Source organism: Melozone crissalis, unplaced genomic scaffold, assembly GCF_028551555.1.
Source record: "Melozone crissalis strain CALT ecotype California unplaced genomic scaffold, PUWL_Pcris_2 ptg000042l_1, whole genome shotgun sequence".
Classification (NCBI taxonomy): Eukaryota; Metazoa; Chordata; class Aves; order Passeriformes; family Passerellidae; genus Melozone; species Melozone crissalis.
In genome coordinates this window covers 31,795,794-31,812,904 of record NW_026535820.1, presented here as the reverse complement: position 1 = coordinate 31,812,904, position 17,111 = coordinate 31,795,794, and the positions used below count along the sequence as shown (strand labels likewise).

Sequence of the window (17,111 nt, the reverse complement as noted above, 5' to 3'; positions counted from 1 at the left end):
TCCTCTACAGAGCTGCACCTGGTGTAACCACTCCCATTGTGCAAAATGGCATCAGCATGTCCAGATGAAGATAATGGGTTTTAGAGTCACATTTCATCAATGCAAATGATGTGAGAAAGTGCAAGGCAGTCTGAAACTGAACCCAGGTACTCTCATTCAGAGGCGTGTGACAGTGATTACAAGTGTGGAATTGAACAAGCAGCTTGTCAGAGGTCATGCATGCGTGTTCTCCACCTGCCCCCAGCCATCGGTTCCCACACTACCCTGTCTCCCCATCACCTGGTTTCTGCCAGGCAGCTGCACAAGGAGCTGGACTGGAGAAATTGCAGGGTTCATAGCACAACCCTACAGGCAGCTCTGAGACACACAGTAGTGTCTGGCACCAGCACAGTTCTCCAGCGCCACTGCTGCATGCCAAGCAAAGGACCATGACAGCAACTCTGTGGGGGTCTAAAGAACTGCTGCTTGTAATCATGTAGATAGTGAATCAGTGAGGCAGAGGTTGTGCAGCAACACTGATTTATGGCAGTTTCACTCTGCCTGAGGAACAGGTTTGCTTGCCCACCAACATTTTTGCAGTTTGGCTTGAGTTTATGTGATGTGGACAGTGTACTGGAGAGCAGTGTGAATTCCACCAATGTGGTCTCACTTCAGAACGGGGTCTGATATTGCATTGCAACCACTGGCAGGAGTATTAGAGCAAGGATATCAAGACTGTCTCAAACAATAGGCAGCACATGGCCAGCAGGGAGCTGATGAAACTCAGACACAAAAAAGGAAACATTCTCATGGCTTAGATATGGTCAGCTGGACTATGTCAGATTTAACCCAAGATACAGTAAGATGTTGTTGCCCCTCTTTACTGTCCAGTGTGAAGCATTTCATACCACAGTTCATAAGCACTAACATGCAAAGAATGAATATCTTTACACCTGCCAACTCTAATGTACAGGCAGTAAATTCTATCAGAAGAAACGGTCAAGCTTCTTGGAGAAGAGCAGCCTCCCAGGTGCAGAACCATTGCACTACCTGAAAACTTCACTTATCCCACATATTTAAAGCATTTGGGAGAATTTTACGCCACTCATCTGGCATGTAAAGCCATGCCCTTCATGACTGACAGATAAAGGAACACATTATAATTATTTATAACATTTGGAAAAAGAAGACATTCATTACAGGGCTTCTTTCAAAAAGCACATATACATACATCAAGCTTTTTTTTTTAAATGATGTGGTTGTTATATAGGTGACGTTGATATAAAGTTGAAATAGTGCAATTTTAAAACAAAAATTAGTGCAGGAGTCAAACTACAACAATAACAAAACCCAAAATATAACTTTATTTTTGTTGTTGTTGTGGAAACACATTACTGTCTGGGTTCAAAGAAAAGTATACACTCTGTTTTCAAAAGCACTAAAGTGCACTGAAGTGCTTTTGAAAGGCATACATCTACCTCTCAGTGAGATTAAGGGTTTCTTTTGGGATTGAAACTAGGATGCTTTGAAAATAATCTTATGTGGGATTTGATTTTGATGTAGGGTGACGACATCTAACAAGCTGCTATCAGTCAAAAAAATACTATCAAGTAAAAAAGTGCATTTCCTTTGTTGATGTTACAAGTAACAGCAAGGAAAATAATCAGAGAAATACTTTGTTCTCATGTATACTTAACAGCATTTTGTAACTCACTTATAGAAGTAGATTACATCCCATTGTTCAGTCTTTCAGCAGCAACATGAAAGGCTGATGGCAATGAAATGGAAAAATATGGATTCTAAAAGAATAATACTAGTCAAGAAACTTAGGAGTAACTTTAGTTTGAAGTAAAATAATTTCTAATTCACTTATGCAAGTCATTGTTTTTACTTATGTGGTCCTTTTAAATTAAGAAGTTGTGTTGGGAAGCCCTTTCCTATTGCCATTAATTTAATGCTGGGATGAAGGAATAGCTGATCCTTCTTATAAGAGTAGAAAAATAATTATAGACCAAAACCTCTTATGGTAGACTGACCACACTGAATTTTGATTTGCACAGAGGCATCACATCAGCTTGAGAAAAACAAAGAGAACAAAGGAAACAGAAATTGCTAGACTTTGCTAATGAACTGTAGACAAGAGAGGAAAGGTGATAAGGAAAAATGATCAGGTATACCTGTGCAGCAAGTAATGATTATTTTTCTGTGCCTGAGGTTTTATCTTTCTTTCCTCTTTCCAAAGATCACTAAAAGAAGGGCAGTAGCAAGGGGTAGGCTGTGTGTACCTGTGTCTGTTTCTTTTCACACACAGGTGCACACACACACACACACACTCTCAAAATCTTTCCACTGGCTTTTGATTTTAGTAAATCATTTAACTCAACTAGAAGAGAATCTACAACTTCTTGCTTTTAACATTATAAATACTTCAAATGTTATAAAATCTATTGCAAAAATGTACATTCAGTGGTTTTATGAGGCACAGGACCTGCTAATGTATTTTCAGGGAAGCTCGCGTGTACTCTGTTCTGTCCACTGCTGGACAACGGTGGAGAATCCAGGGGCTCACGCTTGATGGCTTGAACCAAGCAGGGGTTTTTAAATTCACATGGCATTTTGAACACCTCATTAATCTGCTCTTTCTCCTCCCCTGGGCTGGGGCTGTAGAAGCGGCTGTAGCAAGGTGCGTGTGGCAGGTCGGGCATGCTTTCCAAACACACGGAGGAGTTCTGAGGGCAAAAGGGGGGCACCTCCCTGTTCCGTGAGCCCTTGCCAGCTCTGTTCAAGTTCAGGTTGTTGGGGTGATTTGCTACGATGCATTGCCAGTTATGGGGCGTGTAAAGGCAGTGCCTTGGCTTCTGGCAAGGCAAGGCTGGCTGGCAGAGGTCTGGCTCCGTTTTGAGGTGCACTCTGCTGGGATAGCCGGGCCCCTGCTTCCTCAGCGCGCCACTCTCATCCAGCCAGGCTCGGCTCTGCAGGTAGTTATCGGCAATGTTTTCAGAGTCAGAGTCGTATTCTGTTTTGATAGGCATCTCCAAGGGAGTGGCTGTGTCATAGAGAGACTCTGAGGATGTGAATGGTCTCTGCAGCTTCCCGTGGTCTGTGGCATAGCTTTCTGCACAGCGCTGCGGGAGCCCCGAGTAGCACTGGCTGTTCTCTGTGCTTCCCCAGTGGGAAGGGCAAGCTGACGCCAGATTTAAGAAGTTTTGGTCTCTGTTGTAGAATGATCCAGCTCTCCTGTTTGGACACGTGTTCATTCTCTGGCTCATAGAACAAGAGCTGGAGTTTCTTAAAGTCCAGCTACTGTTTGTGGTGCAGTTGTTTTGAATGCCTAAAACTGATGTGTTAGAACTGAGAGGTTCCTCTTGCATAAAACACTCACCATTAGTATAAGGCTCAAACTTCACTTTTACATTATCTTGTTCATTCTTCACTGCTGCCCAGTTAAGATGCTTCCACTGGCCCAGAGTTTCAATGGCACTGTTATAGGAAAGCCCCTCCAGGTTTCCTTTCAAACTGGCAAAACCACTTAGTATCTTCAGTTGTTCATCTTCTTCCCTTTCAATAACAGTAGAAAAAAGAAGTCAGGTCAATCAGAGTTTTCTAAATGGTTGTTTTCTGGGATACAGAGTGGCTCAACATGTATTACAAGCCCTATATTGTCCTCAATAAGGGACTCTCACACTCTTGTGCACATAATCTTTGCATTTGCTTCAGAGAACAAAAGAGTGTGCCTGCAGCTGGGTGTCAATGTGTGTGCACAGCTAACTTTCTGAGGCATTGCTTCATGTAAATTCATGCATTGTGTTCTTCCATTTCAGGCACACAGTTCAATAAAGAACCTAAAATTTGTAGTACAATACACTAGTTCCCTTACACTTTTGTTCTTCCCTTAAAATATATCTAAATAATATTTGTGTGTAGAAAATTCTACAGATAAAATACAAGTAGTATTTTAAATGAGATATATTTTGTTAACAAAGAGTTATTGGGCAGATAAGAGCTTTCTGATCAGAGTGATTTGAGGGACAGCTGTGGGAGTCTTATATTTCAAGAACATAGCTGAAAGGAAATAAAATGCCCAAATTAAATAACCAAATAGTCACAGATGTTCACATTGGGTGTACGTTTGTTTTATATGTCTAACTTAATTTATGCTGCCTTTTGTTTTCTAAGATGGCCAGTGAATAAATTTTCCATGACCTCCAGCTGAAGTACTCAACATAAAAGAAGAACACTGGCAGAGAGTGTTGCCTGAACACTTCCATGCCCAAAGCAGCTGTTTTCAGAACTGGGGTCCAAATCCAGAGATTTAGGTCCTGAATTCACTAATGTGCTGATTCCCAAATCAAGTGCCACAAAACCACCTCATGCATCTCCAAGCAAGAAGCAGACATCTCAGTAGGAAACTGCATATGAAAACCTGAAGTGCTACTGAGGGGTTTAGAAGGCTTTTTCTTCGTTCACAAGGGAACTTTTCCCTTGAGTATTGAACTCAATATTTCCTTGCATTTCCTTGAATCAATGTGCAAGAAAACGATTTTCCAGTAGAGGGAGTCCGTGTTGTTACAAAGAGAGAACGTCCCACTGTAATAATGTACACCATGAAAGAGGAATATTTCCTCTTGCTCTTTTTTTTTTTTTTTTTGAGGCATTAAATATTTTCAGTCCTCTGCTAAATATTCTTATTTTTATTATTGACCGTATTGAGATGCAAATAGTCTCATAAAAGTTTGCTGCAGAACGTGCTTCTCAGAAAGTGGTCAAATTGGGAAGCACAGAACTGAACAAAAAGCAATAGTCACAAAAAGCCAAACCCCCAAGTGAAGAATTTTACAGTGAAATAGTATCCAGTGAAAATTCTTCAAAAGAGTCTATGTTTCCTGGAAGACAGCATACATTTTAACAACAGCAAAAAAAAAAGTTGTAGCAAAAACAAAGTCTATTGCTGACCAAGACAGAACTGAATATAATCTCTAAGGACAAGTCTTGTTATACTTCATTCTGTGGGAACTATCAAGCATAAAGGAAGGATTTTAATCTCTCTGAAAGCAAAAATGTAACTAAATAAACATGCTTAATTACACAAAAACAAGTTGGAAGTAGAAAAACTAATAAAAGAAACAGCCCCTTTTAATCTTCTTCTTAATAGAAATTCATTCCCTGACACAGCAAGGTTATATTTGTGCCATCCCAGTAAAGGTAAAAAGCTAGCGCATCCTCAGGTGAGAGCTCCCCTGCTCTTCATGTGGATCTTGGGAGATACACTCCCTGCAAGGAATATCTACTCTAGAAGTGCAAGGACGTTTTTCATTTCTTCCACCTGCAAGGCATTTTGAAGGAAAAAATCTGGGATAACAGCCACATTTTTAACACTTGGCCAGATGGTGGCTACATAAAACTCCTGGCCCTGCTCTCTGAGTCCACTCTCTTATCTCTTCCCTCAGACCAGCTTGAAGAGATACTTCAGCAAGGCCACAGGAACTGGAACAGACAGTCCCATGGGGGAGGGATGCAAAGCCCACTGAGAGGAAGGGGTAAAACTCATCCAAAAACTCTCTCTCAATGCAAATCTGTGAGATTAGTTTACTGTGAGATTAGTTACTCTGTGACTGAGCCTACAGGAAACTAGATGTGTCTGAATGAAAGCACACAATGAATATGAGCACCCTTCTTTAGATTATATTGCCCATGCACAACTGAAAACATGAGCTCAACTGTCTTACATGAAGGAAAAAAAAAAGCTTAACATAGTCAAATGCTGATAAGCCGAAAAACTGGGACACTAGATTTTCAGCTGCAACATAAAACAAAACCAGAATACATTTTTTTTTGTGCAAGAAAGAAAAATATTAATAATCAAGTAATTTATTTCTGTGTTAATGTATACGTATACTCAACTTCAGAAGAAAAGGCTGAAGACAGAAAATAAATATTGTTTAGGATTGTAACTGCCATTTCATATGTTCCAAGACAGGAATAGATTTCCATATCATAAGTAAACTAAATTCTCATTCATCTCTTCTCTCAGTTCACTACAGCCCTTTGAAAGATTTCATACAAAAAGAATGCATACATTTCCCTATTTTTTTCTCTTTTTGGTACTGGAAAATATACTTACTTTAACATTTGCTGTTGGGCAAGGACATATTCTGAACAACCACTTCGGTACAGAAGCTGAGTGTTAGCTTGAACCCAGACCCAGTGATCCTCATTTGTTTGTACTTTGACTAGAGAAATGCCATTTTCTCCATTATTCTTTGCTATATAATTTAAAAGAAAAAGATTTTAATACAAGCAGCATTACGTATTTTTTGTTAGCTAAACTGCAAATGTTCAAAGACTTCTTTGTTGCCCTAGAAGCATCAGCATAGGAAAGTACAATCTAAAATATGTCACAAAATGAAGCAAAATCCATCTTACAACTAATATTTGAAAAGTCTAGTAAGGCACTTAAACTGTAACCAAGGATTTTACAGTAATAGTCATTCCTTCTAATATTTTCATCTCAGTAGTAGTACCCACAAAAAATGTTCATGAAAAATGGAGCTATAAGAGAGGAACGATTTTAAAGACAGTAAAGATTTCCAGCAGATATGACAGAAGGATGAGTACAACTCTGCTCAAGAAGAAATTGCCCAGGGGGATAGACTTACCATCAAAATTTTATCCATTGTAAAATCTGAACTCAATATTTCCTTTTTTTTTTTTCCACAGCCAAACATTGAAAAAGCATGAGTCAAAGCTGTGGGCACATCATGAGTTGTAAAGACAATGCATTCTAATTTTCCTCTGTCTTCTAATCTTTGGGGAAAACTAACATTTGTAACATATCTTCCAGTTTTCATCAAAGAGGAATAGATATTGTTATTAATTATCAGGATTTTTGCATAAACTTATTGAATTCAGTGCTGCCACTTTTAGGTAAGCATACATTGAGTATTCTTTTACTACTATTTATTTACTATTTACTATTTACCATGATTGTTTATTTCTCTGTAAATTTTCTACCCCCTCTGAAATCACAGACTTACTCTGCATTATCTTTTGAGGTGGACAATTTTTTGTATTTTTTTAAAGAAGAGGTGTTAGAGAGAAGAAGAAGAAGAAAGACAGCATTGGGACCAAAACCTGAAAAATTTATCAGGAGAAAATAAAAGACGAGGTTCTTTTTCCATAAACTCTATATAATCTAGAAGTACTTAGCAGTACCTTTGATTTGGTTTTCAGCAGTCTGTAATGCATTAGTGAAGGCAGCACCTTCGTGGTGATTGTTTCTTCCATATAATTCTGTTGCTTCACAAAGTCCTGAACTGCCTTTTGAACTGGAGCTGTAGAGGGAAGAAAATGTGGCAAATTCCTTGTCAGTGAATGAAAACACAGACTCTAGAATCACAGACTAAAAGATATGATTTTCAAGCTGGTGGCCATTAGCAAAGGCGTTTGGTTTAAGTATATAGTAACTAGCACTAAATAATTATCTTTTTCCTGCATTATTTGGTTTCTCCAGCTAGTGTGTGCATGGAGTTCTGTATTCAATTAAGAGGAATAGTTATGTTTAGGAATATTCTGTTCATGACTTACTATATGTGGAAAAATAAATTTCATCTGGAATTGAGACAAATGCTATGTATATTCTGCTCTTCCTATTCAAGTTACGTTCGAGGTACGTACATCACAGAGACCAGCAATGCATTTAAGAGCTGGCATTACTTCAATGTGCCATAAGCACCATATGATTTGAATGTATTTCTTCCAATCTTTAGTTGAAAATGCTTCAATCAGGGCTTTAAAAGGGTACACTGTCTGTAATACAGAATTACAAATGCTTCCTTGCATTAAGGCCCTTGAAAAAAAAAGACTGTGTAAATCTGCCCACCATCCTTGGCTACCATGCTTCAGGCCTGAACCAAAGGAAACACTGAAGATAAATGGTTGCTTCATTCTTGTCAGATCCTTGGCCACTGTCCAGTCAGGTAGTAAAGCACTTCTCTATTAAGAGCTCAATTTTGATCATCAGTTAATTTCTCCTGGGCCACTGGAAAAACTGGCAAGCAGAAATGACTTTCCAACTCAATTCCAAAAGCTTGTATGGGCCATTATATCAGACTTCCAGCAATTTAGTTCTTCTCAAAAGGATGTATGTCCTAGAACCACATTATACATCTGGATAGTGAATCCACACACACACAAGCATAATCTAATTAAAACCAAATTATGGTACTGTCAGTGATACTGATGAGCATTTTTCTTCACAGCAATAGAACTCATTACTGTAAGGTTATATTTAAGCAAAAAAGAGAACATACGATCCTAGCCCCAAATGTCAACAAATTCTGCCATAGAAGAGTAACAAAAATAAGTGTTAGGAAGGAGATGAATCTGAACACAATCTGTCCTGATCTTTTGTGATTGCTACCAAATGATCACCCCCAAGCCATTTAGTGCATTGTAAATTTACATGTTCATAAAACTTCTGTTGAAAGATAAATGCATACACCAAATACAACTCATTAGGCTCTTTGTGAACACACCCCCCCACATACAGACATTCAGCTTTCTGAAGTCCCCCTTTTCCTTTGTTTGTTACCAAAATGCCCAAGTCGAAATAATTGTGTTAGCAGAAGATACTGAAATTAGAAAGCTTGCAGTAAAAATATTTTTTCTTTTCCACTTTTACAGCTGCCTTACTGCATTGGTAACTTTTGAAGGTTAGAAAGATATCCTAATGTTCCATTTCTAATATAAAATTTTGTATATTGAAAAAAATTACTTAACAGGTATTGTAAATAAAGTACAATATATTGCATCATCTTGCATTGTATTATGCTCTATTATAGTAATTCCATTATATTTATTTTGTATTCAATAGTAAATCCAGATAAATTATTCACTTTTCTAAGAAAGAGTTTTAAAATGGAGAGATATTTAACATAATTTGTGGTTTTTACATGCTTAATAGCCCATAATCTTCACTAAATGCCAAAAGATTAATTTGTAAATACTTTGTGTTTGCTGCTGCTGCATCGTCAGCTTTGTGTTTTGCTCTCACAAGCAGGCTCTTCATCTTCATCTCTGTCACAGAAGGGAGCAGAAGTGGTACCACTATGCAGAATAAGGACAGCTGAGGTGGCAATACTGTTCCTGATGACGACTTCTTCCTTTGTCCAAAGAGGAACTTTAATTTGCCTTGGAACTGCATTGTCTGGTATAAAAAATAAACCAAAAGAAAACAAAAAAAAAAAAAACCCAAAAACACAAAACAAAAACCCCCATTAAAAAAAACCAAAAAAACAAAAAAACAAGGAAAAACAAAGAAAAAACCCAACAACTTAAGCATTTAGTGTACAAACATTTAAAATAGTAATACAACCTATAGACTCTGTCATTTAACACCAAACTCAGTTTTGAATCAGCGATTCAAACTACGAATTTCATTTTCTTCATATAATTTAAACCATGCCATTTCAGAGACAGGGTGAGTGGAGGTACTATCAACAGTAAGATGAGACTTTTGAGGCTGGTTGAGAGTTTTTTCTCTCTCGTGTACTCAGCAGTAGAAGTTCTGTGTTACATTCTGTTTGCCAAAACAGGCCACGTACAGTGGTGCAAACACTGAGTTGTTTCCTCTGTACCCCACTGAAGCTGGAACCATTATTTTTCCATGCTCTGTTCTCTCCAGCAAGATTTCTTAGTTCTTTCCTCTTATTCTGCACTTTCTCTAGGAAGTTTACAGATTGGCACAACCCAAGGGCGGTGCAGACAGGTACCAAGGAAAAAAATAGGTCCAAGATAGCCACACAGAGAGTGCACAGCTTGGAAGGAACCGTCCATCCCTGCCTCAAATGTCTGTGTAGTCAGAAAGCAGGGTTCAAGTCGACAGCAAGCTGCTGCCTCTCAGTGAAAAAATTAACTACCAAAAAACACCCAGTGAAAAATCAGCCCATTTGAGTTAGGCATTTTCCAGAGCTATGAGATTAAAGCAGGGGTGCAGAGATGATGGCTGTTGAGACCCACAGCCTTCCAGCAAATGAGCATCTGAGACAGAACTTGCATTTCTCAGTCTCATGCTGGTAGTTTCATTTTCTTTGCACGTGCTGGAGTTTCCCCTAAGTAGAAACAGCACTGGTCTTTACTAAGGAAATGGAGAAGAAGTGATTTCTAGAAGTGAACTGCTCCTAGTATGGAGCATGAGAGAGACTTTCTAATTCTGGGGTTTATTATTAAAGGATTCTTTACAAAAGGAAAAACTAGATCATTATTTTTCCTTCTCCCTAAAGCAAATACTTTGGGCTTAAATGTTAACTGTTGAAATTCAGACTTGCCACCCTTGTGATACACCCAGTACAAATTGAGGACAGATATTGTCAAAAAGAGTTGAAAACATAAAAATTTTTAAAGTCTTCCCATTTCAAATATTACAACTTTCTGTCCTCCCATTATTGTTTACACATATTAATAATTATCCTAGGTGTTTCTGGCTGGTGCACAGCAAAAGAAAAGTGTATCCTGTCCATGGATTTCCACAATATTTATGTTGAAGAATTTTTCATATGAAGTAAATAAAATCTATTATGTCATGCCTACAGTGATCTAAGTGAAGTGGTACTTACAAGGAATCCAGAAGTACTGTCCAACAAGCAGCGAACCCGACAGATGAAACAGCGAGTTAAAAAGGAAGAGTAATCTGTTGTCATGCTGTCATTCTCTTGTGCTTTGAACAATTTACTGAGAATATATTCTTCCCCTAGGAACAACAGTGGAGGCAACACATATCAGATCACACTAAGAAATAATGAGAATGTTCTGTAGCCAGTTGAGGAAGCTGTTACGGAAATTGCTAAAAATTGCTTTATGGATGGGCAAATATTCAATGGTGTCATGTATGGATACATCTGCACATGCTCTAACAAAAGAAAAATAAAAGCTCTGCAACAGGATTCGGGTGAGTTTCTTCAGAAATTTGGACTTTATTTCCTGAGTTTTTGCGATTTTTAATGATGCAAAACAGGGTAACAGATGTTGCTGGTTTTGAGATCAGAGATCACAGAAAATGCATCAGAGAGGAGAACAAAATAAGGAAAATTATAATTCTAGAAAAAAAAAACAGAACAAAAAAATGGACAGTAGATTTTTAGTTAATGTTCAGGTGTTGCACCTCCTTGATTTTTTTGTACAAGCGCAGTTTTTTGAGCTATTTTCCAAAAGACACAAGTATTAATACAAAACTATGAACTCGAGACCTGAAGTTCTCCACAATATACATTAGAATGAAAATTCCAAGTATTTGTAAATTTTTTAGTTTGAAATAGTAGTGCATATTGTTTTGCTTGTTTCCTGCATACTTCCTACAAAATCTTGCAAAGCTCCTCAGACATTTATAAGACTCTTCTGTAAAACACAGAAACTGTTTTTCAGGAAATGCAAGAAATTCCACCGAAGTTTCATTATTGTGTTCCTGAGGATTTCGTAGAGGTTGCTGAAGGATTTCTTGCAAGTTTCTCCCCACTCACCTGGTGACTATTCTTCCCAATTTATTTCCTCAATTACTACCTCACCTTCTGGTGAAATGCATACATTTTGCTGGGATCAATAATACTTTATAATGTTAACAATCTCAACCTGATTGTAAGTTCTGTATTTGTGATTTCAGCTTAATATCTCATGTAGGAGGAACTTTGAGGGCAGGCATCCAATTCCCATCCTAGGGAAGTATAGCCTCAGAAGAAAAGGTGCATTGCTAAACCTATTTGTTCTTCAGAAGGCTCCTGTCTACATCATTTTGCATGGGAAAACAAATGGCAGAAAGTGATGCTTCCATGGTTATTCTGTACAGAAACATTTTGCATCAATGAGAGGACTATTGATGTCCTAATCTGTTGCCAACAAAATTTTGGCAGTATGAAGAACTGATGCTGCTCATTCTGAGCGTGTAAGAATATGTGTAGGCACATTAGAGAAAAGCAAAGGAAACAACTTTGTAGCACCAGGGGCTTAAGCACTCTGCCTTATAAATGGCCAGGATCAGAAGAAATGTAATCTCTGAGATAATAAATAAATGGCCACTATGCATTTTTTCAGTGAAGAATCTGACTGGAGATGGAGATACAGGGATAAGTAGAGTGCAATTCTACCTCTGTACAGTGGTGCCTGTGTTTCCAACCAACATGCACAATCCCACCTGTTTCTGGCTGTAGTTGCTGTCCCGACAACATCTGGGGAGGATTCATGGCCCAGTGCAGCTGTCTACAGAAATCCTGACGGTCATCCACGTGGATGTAATCATATATGTTTTGGTGCATTACATCAGTCTGAAACAATTACAACAAGGAATGGTTAATTAGTAACTGTAGAGGGGCAGCCATTTATCTGTAGATTGATACTTTGCTTAAAATAATGGCAGGTGTAGGACACCTTCAGAGAAGCTTTGATGAGGAAAGTCGTTTCAAAGACCCCTCCTTCTCAACATCTGCTTTTTCCCTTCACATCCTAAGATGATTCTTTCTATTCTGAACTCTTTTGTACATGTGTAAATGTGACTAATAAACATCCAGCTGGCAAGTGATGACTAGTGGCATCCCGCGGGGATTTATGCTGGGACAAACCCTCCTTAATTTCTTGACTAAGGAATCTTGGGATAGAATGAATGCTCAGCAGGTTTATAGAGGGTGCCTCCCTTAGCTGGGGAGGGCAAGGAAGCTTCTTGGTGGGCTGTAAAAAATAGGCTGAGAGGAACCTCAGGAAGTTCAGCAAAGACAAATTTCTCTCTTAATTTTGGGTACCCCATGAAAAGAAAGAGATTAGAATGTGAAAATGAGCCCAGGAGAGTGCTACCAAGACACTTAAGAGAACTGGAGCACATCCAGGAGAGAAGAACAGGATTTGCTCAGCCTTTGGAAGGGAAAACCACAGAAAGAATGTACTGCTCTCTACAGCAACCAAATGAGCAGGGGAAGGGAAGACAAAGGCTGACTCTTCTCAGAAGTGAGGGGGCAAGAAGCAACAGACACAAGTGGCAACATGGGAAGCAGAGAATTAATAATAAGCAAAAAAAAATTACAGTCTTGGTGGCTAAATACTGGAACACATCTTCCAGAGGGGTCACAGAAACTCAAAGCTTGATTAGTCCTGCATCAACCTGCTCTAGCTTGATGTGCTTTGAGCAGAAGGTTGGACTACATGACCTTCAGAGGCCCTTTCCAACTGTGTGGTTCTGTTATTCTGTGACTTTAGAATATATTTATTACACACAGCCAGCCAGCCTCAAAAAGCAGCATCTTATATTGAAATTGAAAAGAAACTTCTAGCTAAATCTTAGTTTTAGAATGGATCATGTTTCTGCTAACAAAAGCCTTGTAAAAGGAAATTGCAAGAAATAAATCTTCACCTGTAAGATTGACAAAAAAAATTAGTCTGAGATGGTATAGTAAAATAACTTTATTTCAGTAAATGTATGTCTAATCAGCAGTCAAAGGCATGCAACATACAGTGCTGAATTTACAAATAATAGCAGAAGTTATAATATTGACAATATGTGTATTGGCAAAGAAGTCAATACAATGTCAGTGACTGGGTATTCTAAGCAATTCTGAGTACATTTACCTGATGAAACCCTAGATAGTCCACAATTGTCGATGATGCATAGAATATCATTCCATCTGCACTCACCACCAAGGCAAAACCATTCAGTGACTGAAAAAGGAAAATAAAATACGTTGAAAGATAGTCAGAAGATAAAGAATAAAATTAGTATCAATGTAATCAATTTAAGAATATCCTAGGAAAGAAAAAACTCATTCTGCAAAAAGTTGGACACTAAATTATTTCCTACCATGAAAAATGAGTAACAACCTGGAACATGCTTTCGTTCTTTTCTAAAAAAGTTAAAATATTTAATTACAGTATAACGACCGTATTACATTACTAGTTTATTGTCTGCTTAATGGTCTGCATAATTATATTTGCTCATTAATTCATAGAATTAAAAGTTTAATAGCAAGTGTCAACTACTTTGTTTTCCCTTTTAATTTAAAACTGCACATTCCATAATAATTGCTTTAAATATATATGCATTAATACATTTAATATAATAACATCCAAAGGGAAAATTAAATACATGTGCTGTTTTAACCATGACTTTAAAACTGGATCTGTATGGGGTTTTTTTTTGTATGGCTTTTTTCTTAAGCTGCTATAAAAATAATACAGAACATAATTGCATAAATACAATGAATATAAAAAGTCAGTCCCCATGAATATAAAAAGTCAGTCCCCAGCTGCACAAGGACTGACTAATTCTGCCTCTCTTCCCTTGATAAAGGTTTGGTAACATATCTTTACTCCAGCAGGCTTGCATGTCAAGACAGTCCAGATCCTTTTGTGTGGTGGTTTGGAGGTCTTTGAGATTACAGTTCAAATAGCTGTTGCTGAAATACTGCTATAATATTATTATTATTATTATTATTATTATTATTATTATTATTATTATTATTATTATTATTATCCTTGCTTCACCTTACTCTCAATGTGCCTATTAATCCTGAGTTAATCCTGAAACATAGTGAGGACAGATTTTCAATTGCTCAGTAACCAGATACTCTGACATATTCTTGTGAGCTTGGTTCTCTTTTTGGTTCCTAAATAAGGACCAGATTTCCAAGCCTGCTTGAAAGCTGTTCCCACTGTGACAATGGTGGGCAGAATTTCAAGAGTTCAGTGCACAATAGACTGACCTCCTCAGAAGGTTTGGCTCCCATCATAAATGTGGAGCACCTTTGGAAACGTGGCCCCGTGGGACCACACTTGGCCAGAGGCTCTGTGCCTTGAAGAACCTGTGAATCAATTACTTCAGAGAAGTAGTGCGGAGCCTTCACTGGCCACAGCAGCAAGTGATTCAATCAGGTCAACACTAACCATAAGTCAATGCTAAGAACAGTCAATGGCAAATCTTGTTTTGCTCCAGGTCAGCTCCATAGGTGCAGATCCCTTGCAGAATAAGAGTGATCTCTGCCTAGTTGTGCTTGTGTTGAATACTAATTATCCTTGTCAACTCTTCAAGCACAAGGACTTGCTCAACTGGTGCTATTTCCTGCTCTAAAGAATGCCTAAATTTGTCCCAGCAGCTCACCAACCAGAAGATGGTGTGTCAAGATTTCTGCATCTTCACATCTGCACCTCTCACTGCACTGAGAGGAACCTCCATGGATGGTATCTGTCATTAAAATTTCCAATGTCAAATGGAGACAAGAAAGCATTTTTGGCATCTTGTCTCTTTGGACTTGTCTTCATAACAATGAAACCATCAGTGATGTGATGTTAGGAATTTTATTACATTTTGAACATCTGGCAGGCCTTTTAATTTGGATAGACTAAAATTTTCCATAAAGATAACTGCTGGACACTTAAGGGATCTCCGTTTTGTCTGTGCCCCTTACCAGGCATATTCTGAAAGACCTCGAGTCCTGCCCATGAAACAGGACCAGGCAGAAGTTAAGAACATTTAAAAAATGAAAGAAATGTGCTTAATTAAATAAAAGTTCTTAAGCTATGCAAAGTGATACACCAAGCCCTACCTCTATTGTTTAAGCTTCAAAGACCACAAGATCTGAATTTTATCAAAGAATTCTATAAATTATCATGCTGAACATTTTTAAAATGTACCCTCCAATTGTCCTGCAGGCAAGCTGGAGTTTTTCAGCCCCTGGAGGAATATCTGCCTTTGTCAAGGATTGCTTGTATGAATCAAGAGATAAATTAACCTGTTCAAAAATTAGTCTTACATACTCTTTCGGCCTAGATACATATATAAGAGATCAGTCTCTACCCTTAAAATGCAAGACTTGTTCCCCCACAGTGGAAAGCAGGAAGGTTTTTCTTGACACATTTTTTTCCATAGAGCTAGAGTCGGGCTGGACTAGGTGCATGAGTTCCTAAAAATTGGAAAGGGAACTGGGACCATGTGTATTTCCAGGGATTCAGATCAGTGTACTGGCAACTACATCTGTGAGGTTGGCATAGGCATTAAGAGAGAGGTGGGAGGGAGGAAGAGGGGAGAAGAAGTGGAGGAAAAGTTCAAGGAGCCATGTGTTTAGGTTAAGCCAGAAGCAAGTGTGGATTTGCAGCATGTATGTAAATGAAGAGTTTTCCAAACTTCCCCTGCTTTGTTTTTGGTTTGGTCTCAAAATGCTGGTGTCCTCTCCTGAGGTTATATCTCTTAAATAAGCACCCCCTGGTTTTCACTACCCCAACTGCAGACATCAGATTCTTTGTCCTGCAAGCAGGGAAATCAAAATCCACTTTGGTGCAAAAACAACTTTTATGGAGCCACATGACTAAGTTGAGGATTAACACAAATTCCATGTCTCTAAATTAATTTTAGCTGGGAAACCTGCTGCTTCAGACACATTAAAAAAAGACAAGCTGCATATCAAGTAAAACTTTAGACCAGTGAGTCTCATCCACACCTGTAAACTCTTCTGCTTTCTCAGTATTACCCTAAACTAGTTCAGTGGGAAAACAGATGTCTGTAACACAGAAGATTCTTAATGGAGTCAGAGCTGGGATGGGATGTATACTTTTCTTATTTACTTTCCTGAGGTGGGGATAAGGAGGAAGGTGTTTGCTAGCACCTCACCCACCCCGAGTGAGTAATGGTGATGGCAAATCAGTAGGAAAATACCTTTTCCAACCTCTCAGATCAATCTCTCAGGTACCAAATAAAACTCCATACTGAAATCCTTTACAGTAACACTGCATAGAGGTTTTTCCATTTTTCTGGCCAGAAGCCTAGTGACTTGTTAGACTGAGTAGGAGAGACAGCTTCAGTCCACAAGAATGAGTGAAAACTATTCCCAGCTTTTTTTGTTCTAAGTTACCACATCTCACTTTAAACATCACAGCAAAGTATATGGCTCCACTTATGATTTTTAAACATTCTCCGTTATTGAAATAAAATTCTAGCAATAGCTTTCTCTCATTCCCAGTGAAGAGGAGGTGTGCTGTGTCAGAGCCACAGCAGCCATGTGCCTGGGAAATGGACAATCTGGGGAAATTAAATAGGAAAGAGAATGTGGACCAGCCTCATACCTGGGCAGTTCACACTCCTCATGAAAGCACGTGTTTGCCCTGAACAC

General features: G+C 38.4%; 1 protein-coding gene across 1 annotated transcript in view; it reads right to left on the bottom strand.

Moving 5' to 3' along the window:
• Nucleotides 1-2,423: 2,423 nt before the first annotated feature.
• Nucleotides 2,424-17,111, bottom strand: part of AHRR (aryl hydrocarbon receptor repressor) — a 62,731-nt gene continuing 48,043 nt past the window's right edge. Inside the window, exons 4-10 of the mRNA XM_054285327.1 lie at nt 13,582-13,671; nt 12,161-12,290; nt 10,593-10,726; nt 8,985-9,184; nt 7,192-7,310; nt 6,101-6,242; nt 2,424-3,537 (exon numbers count right to left, since the gene is read on the bottom strand). Of these exons, the coding sequence (XP_054141302.1) occupies nt 2,424-3,537; nt 6,101-6,242; nt 7,192-7,310; nt 8,985-9,184; nt 10,593-10,726; nt 12,161-12,290; nt 13,582-13,671 (1,929 nt within the window). The remainder of the gene's footprint in view (nt 3,538-6,100; nt 6,243-7,191; nt 7,311-8,984; nt 9,185-10,592; nt 10,727-12,160; nt 12,291-13,581; nt 13,672-17,111) is intronic.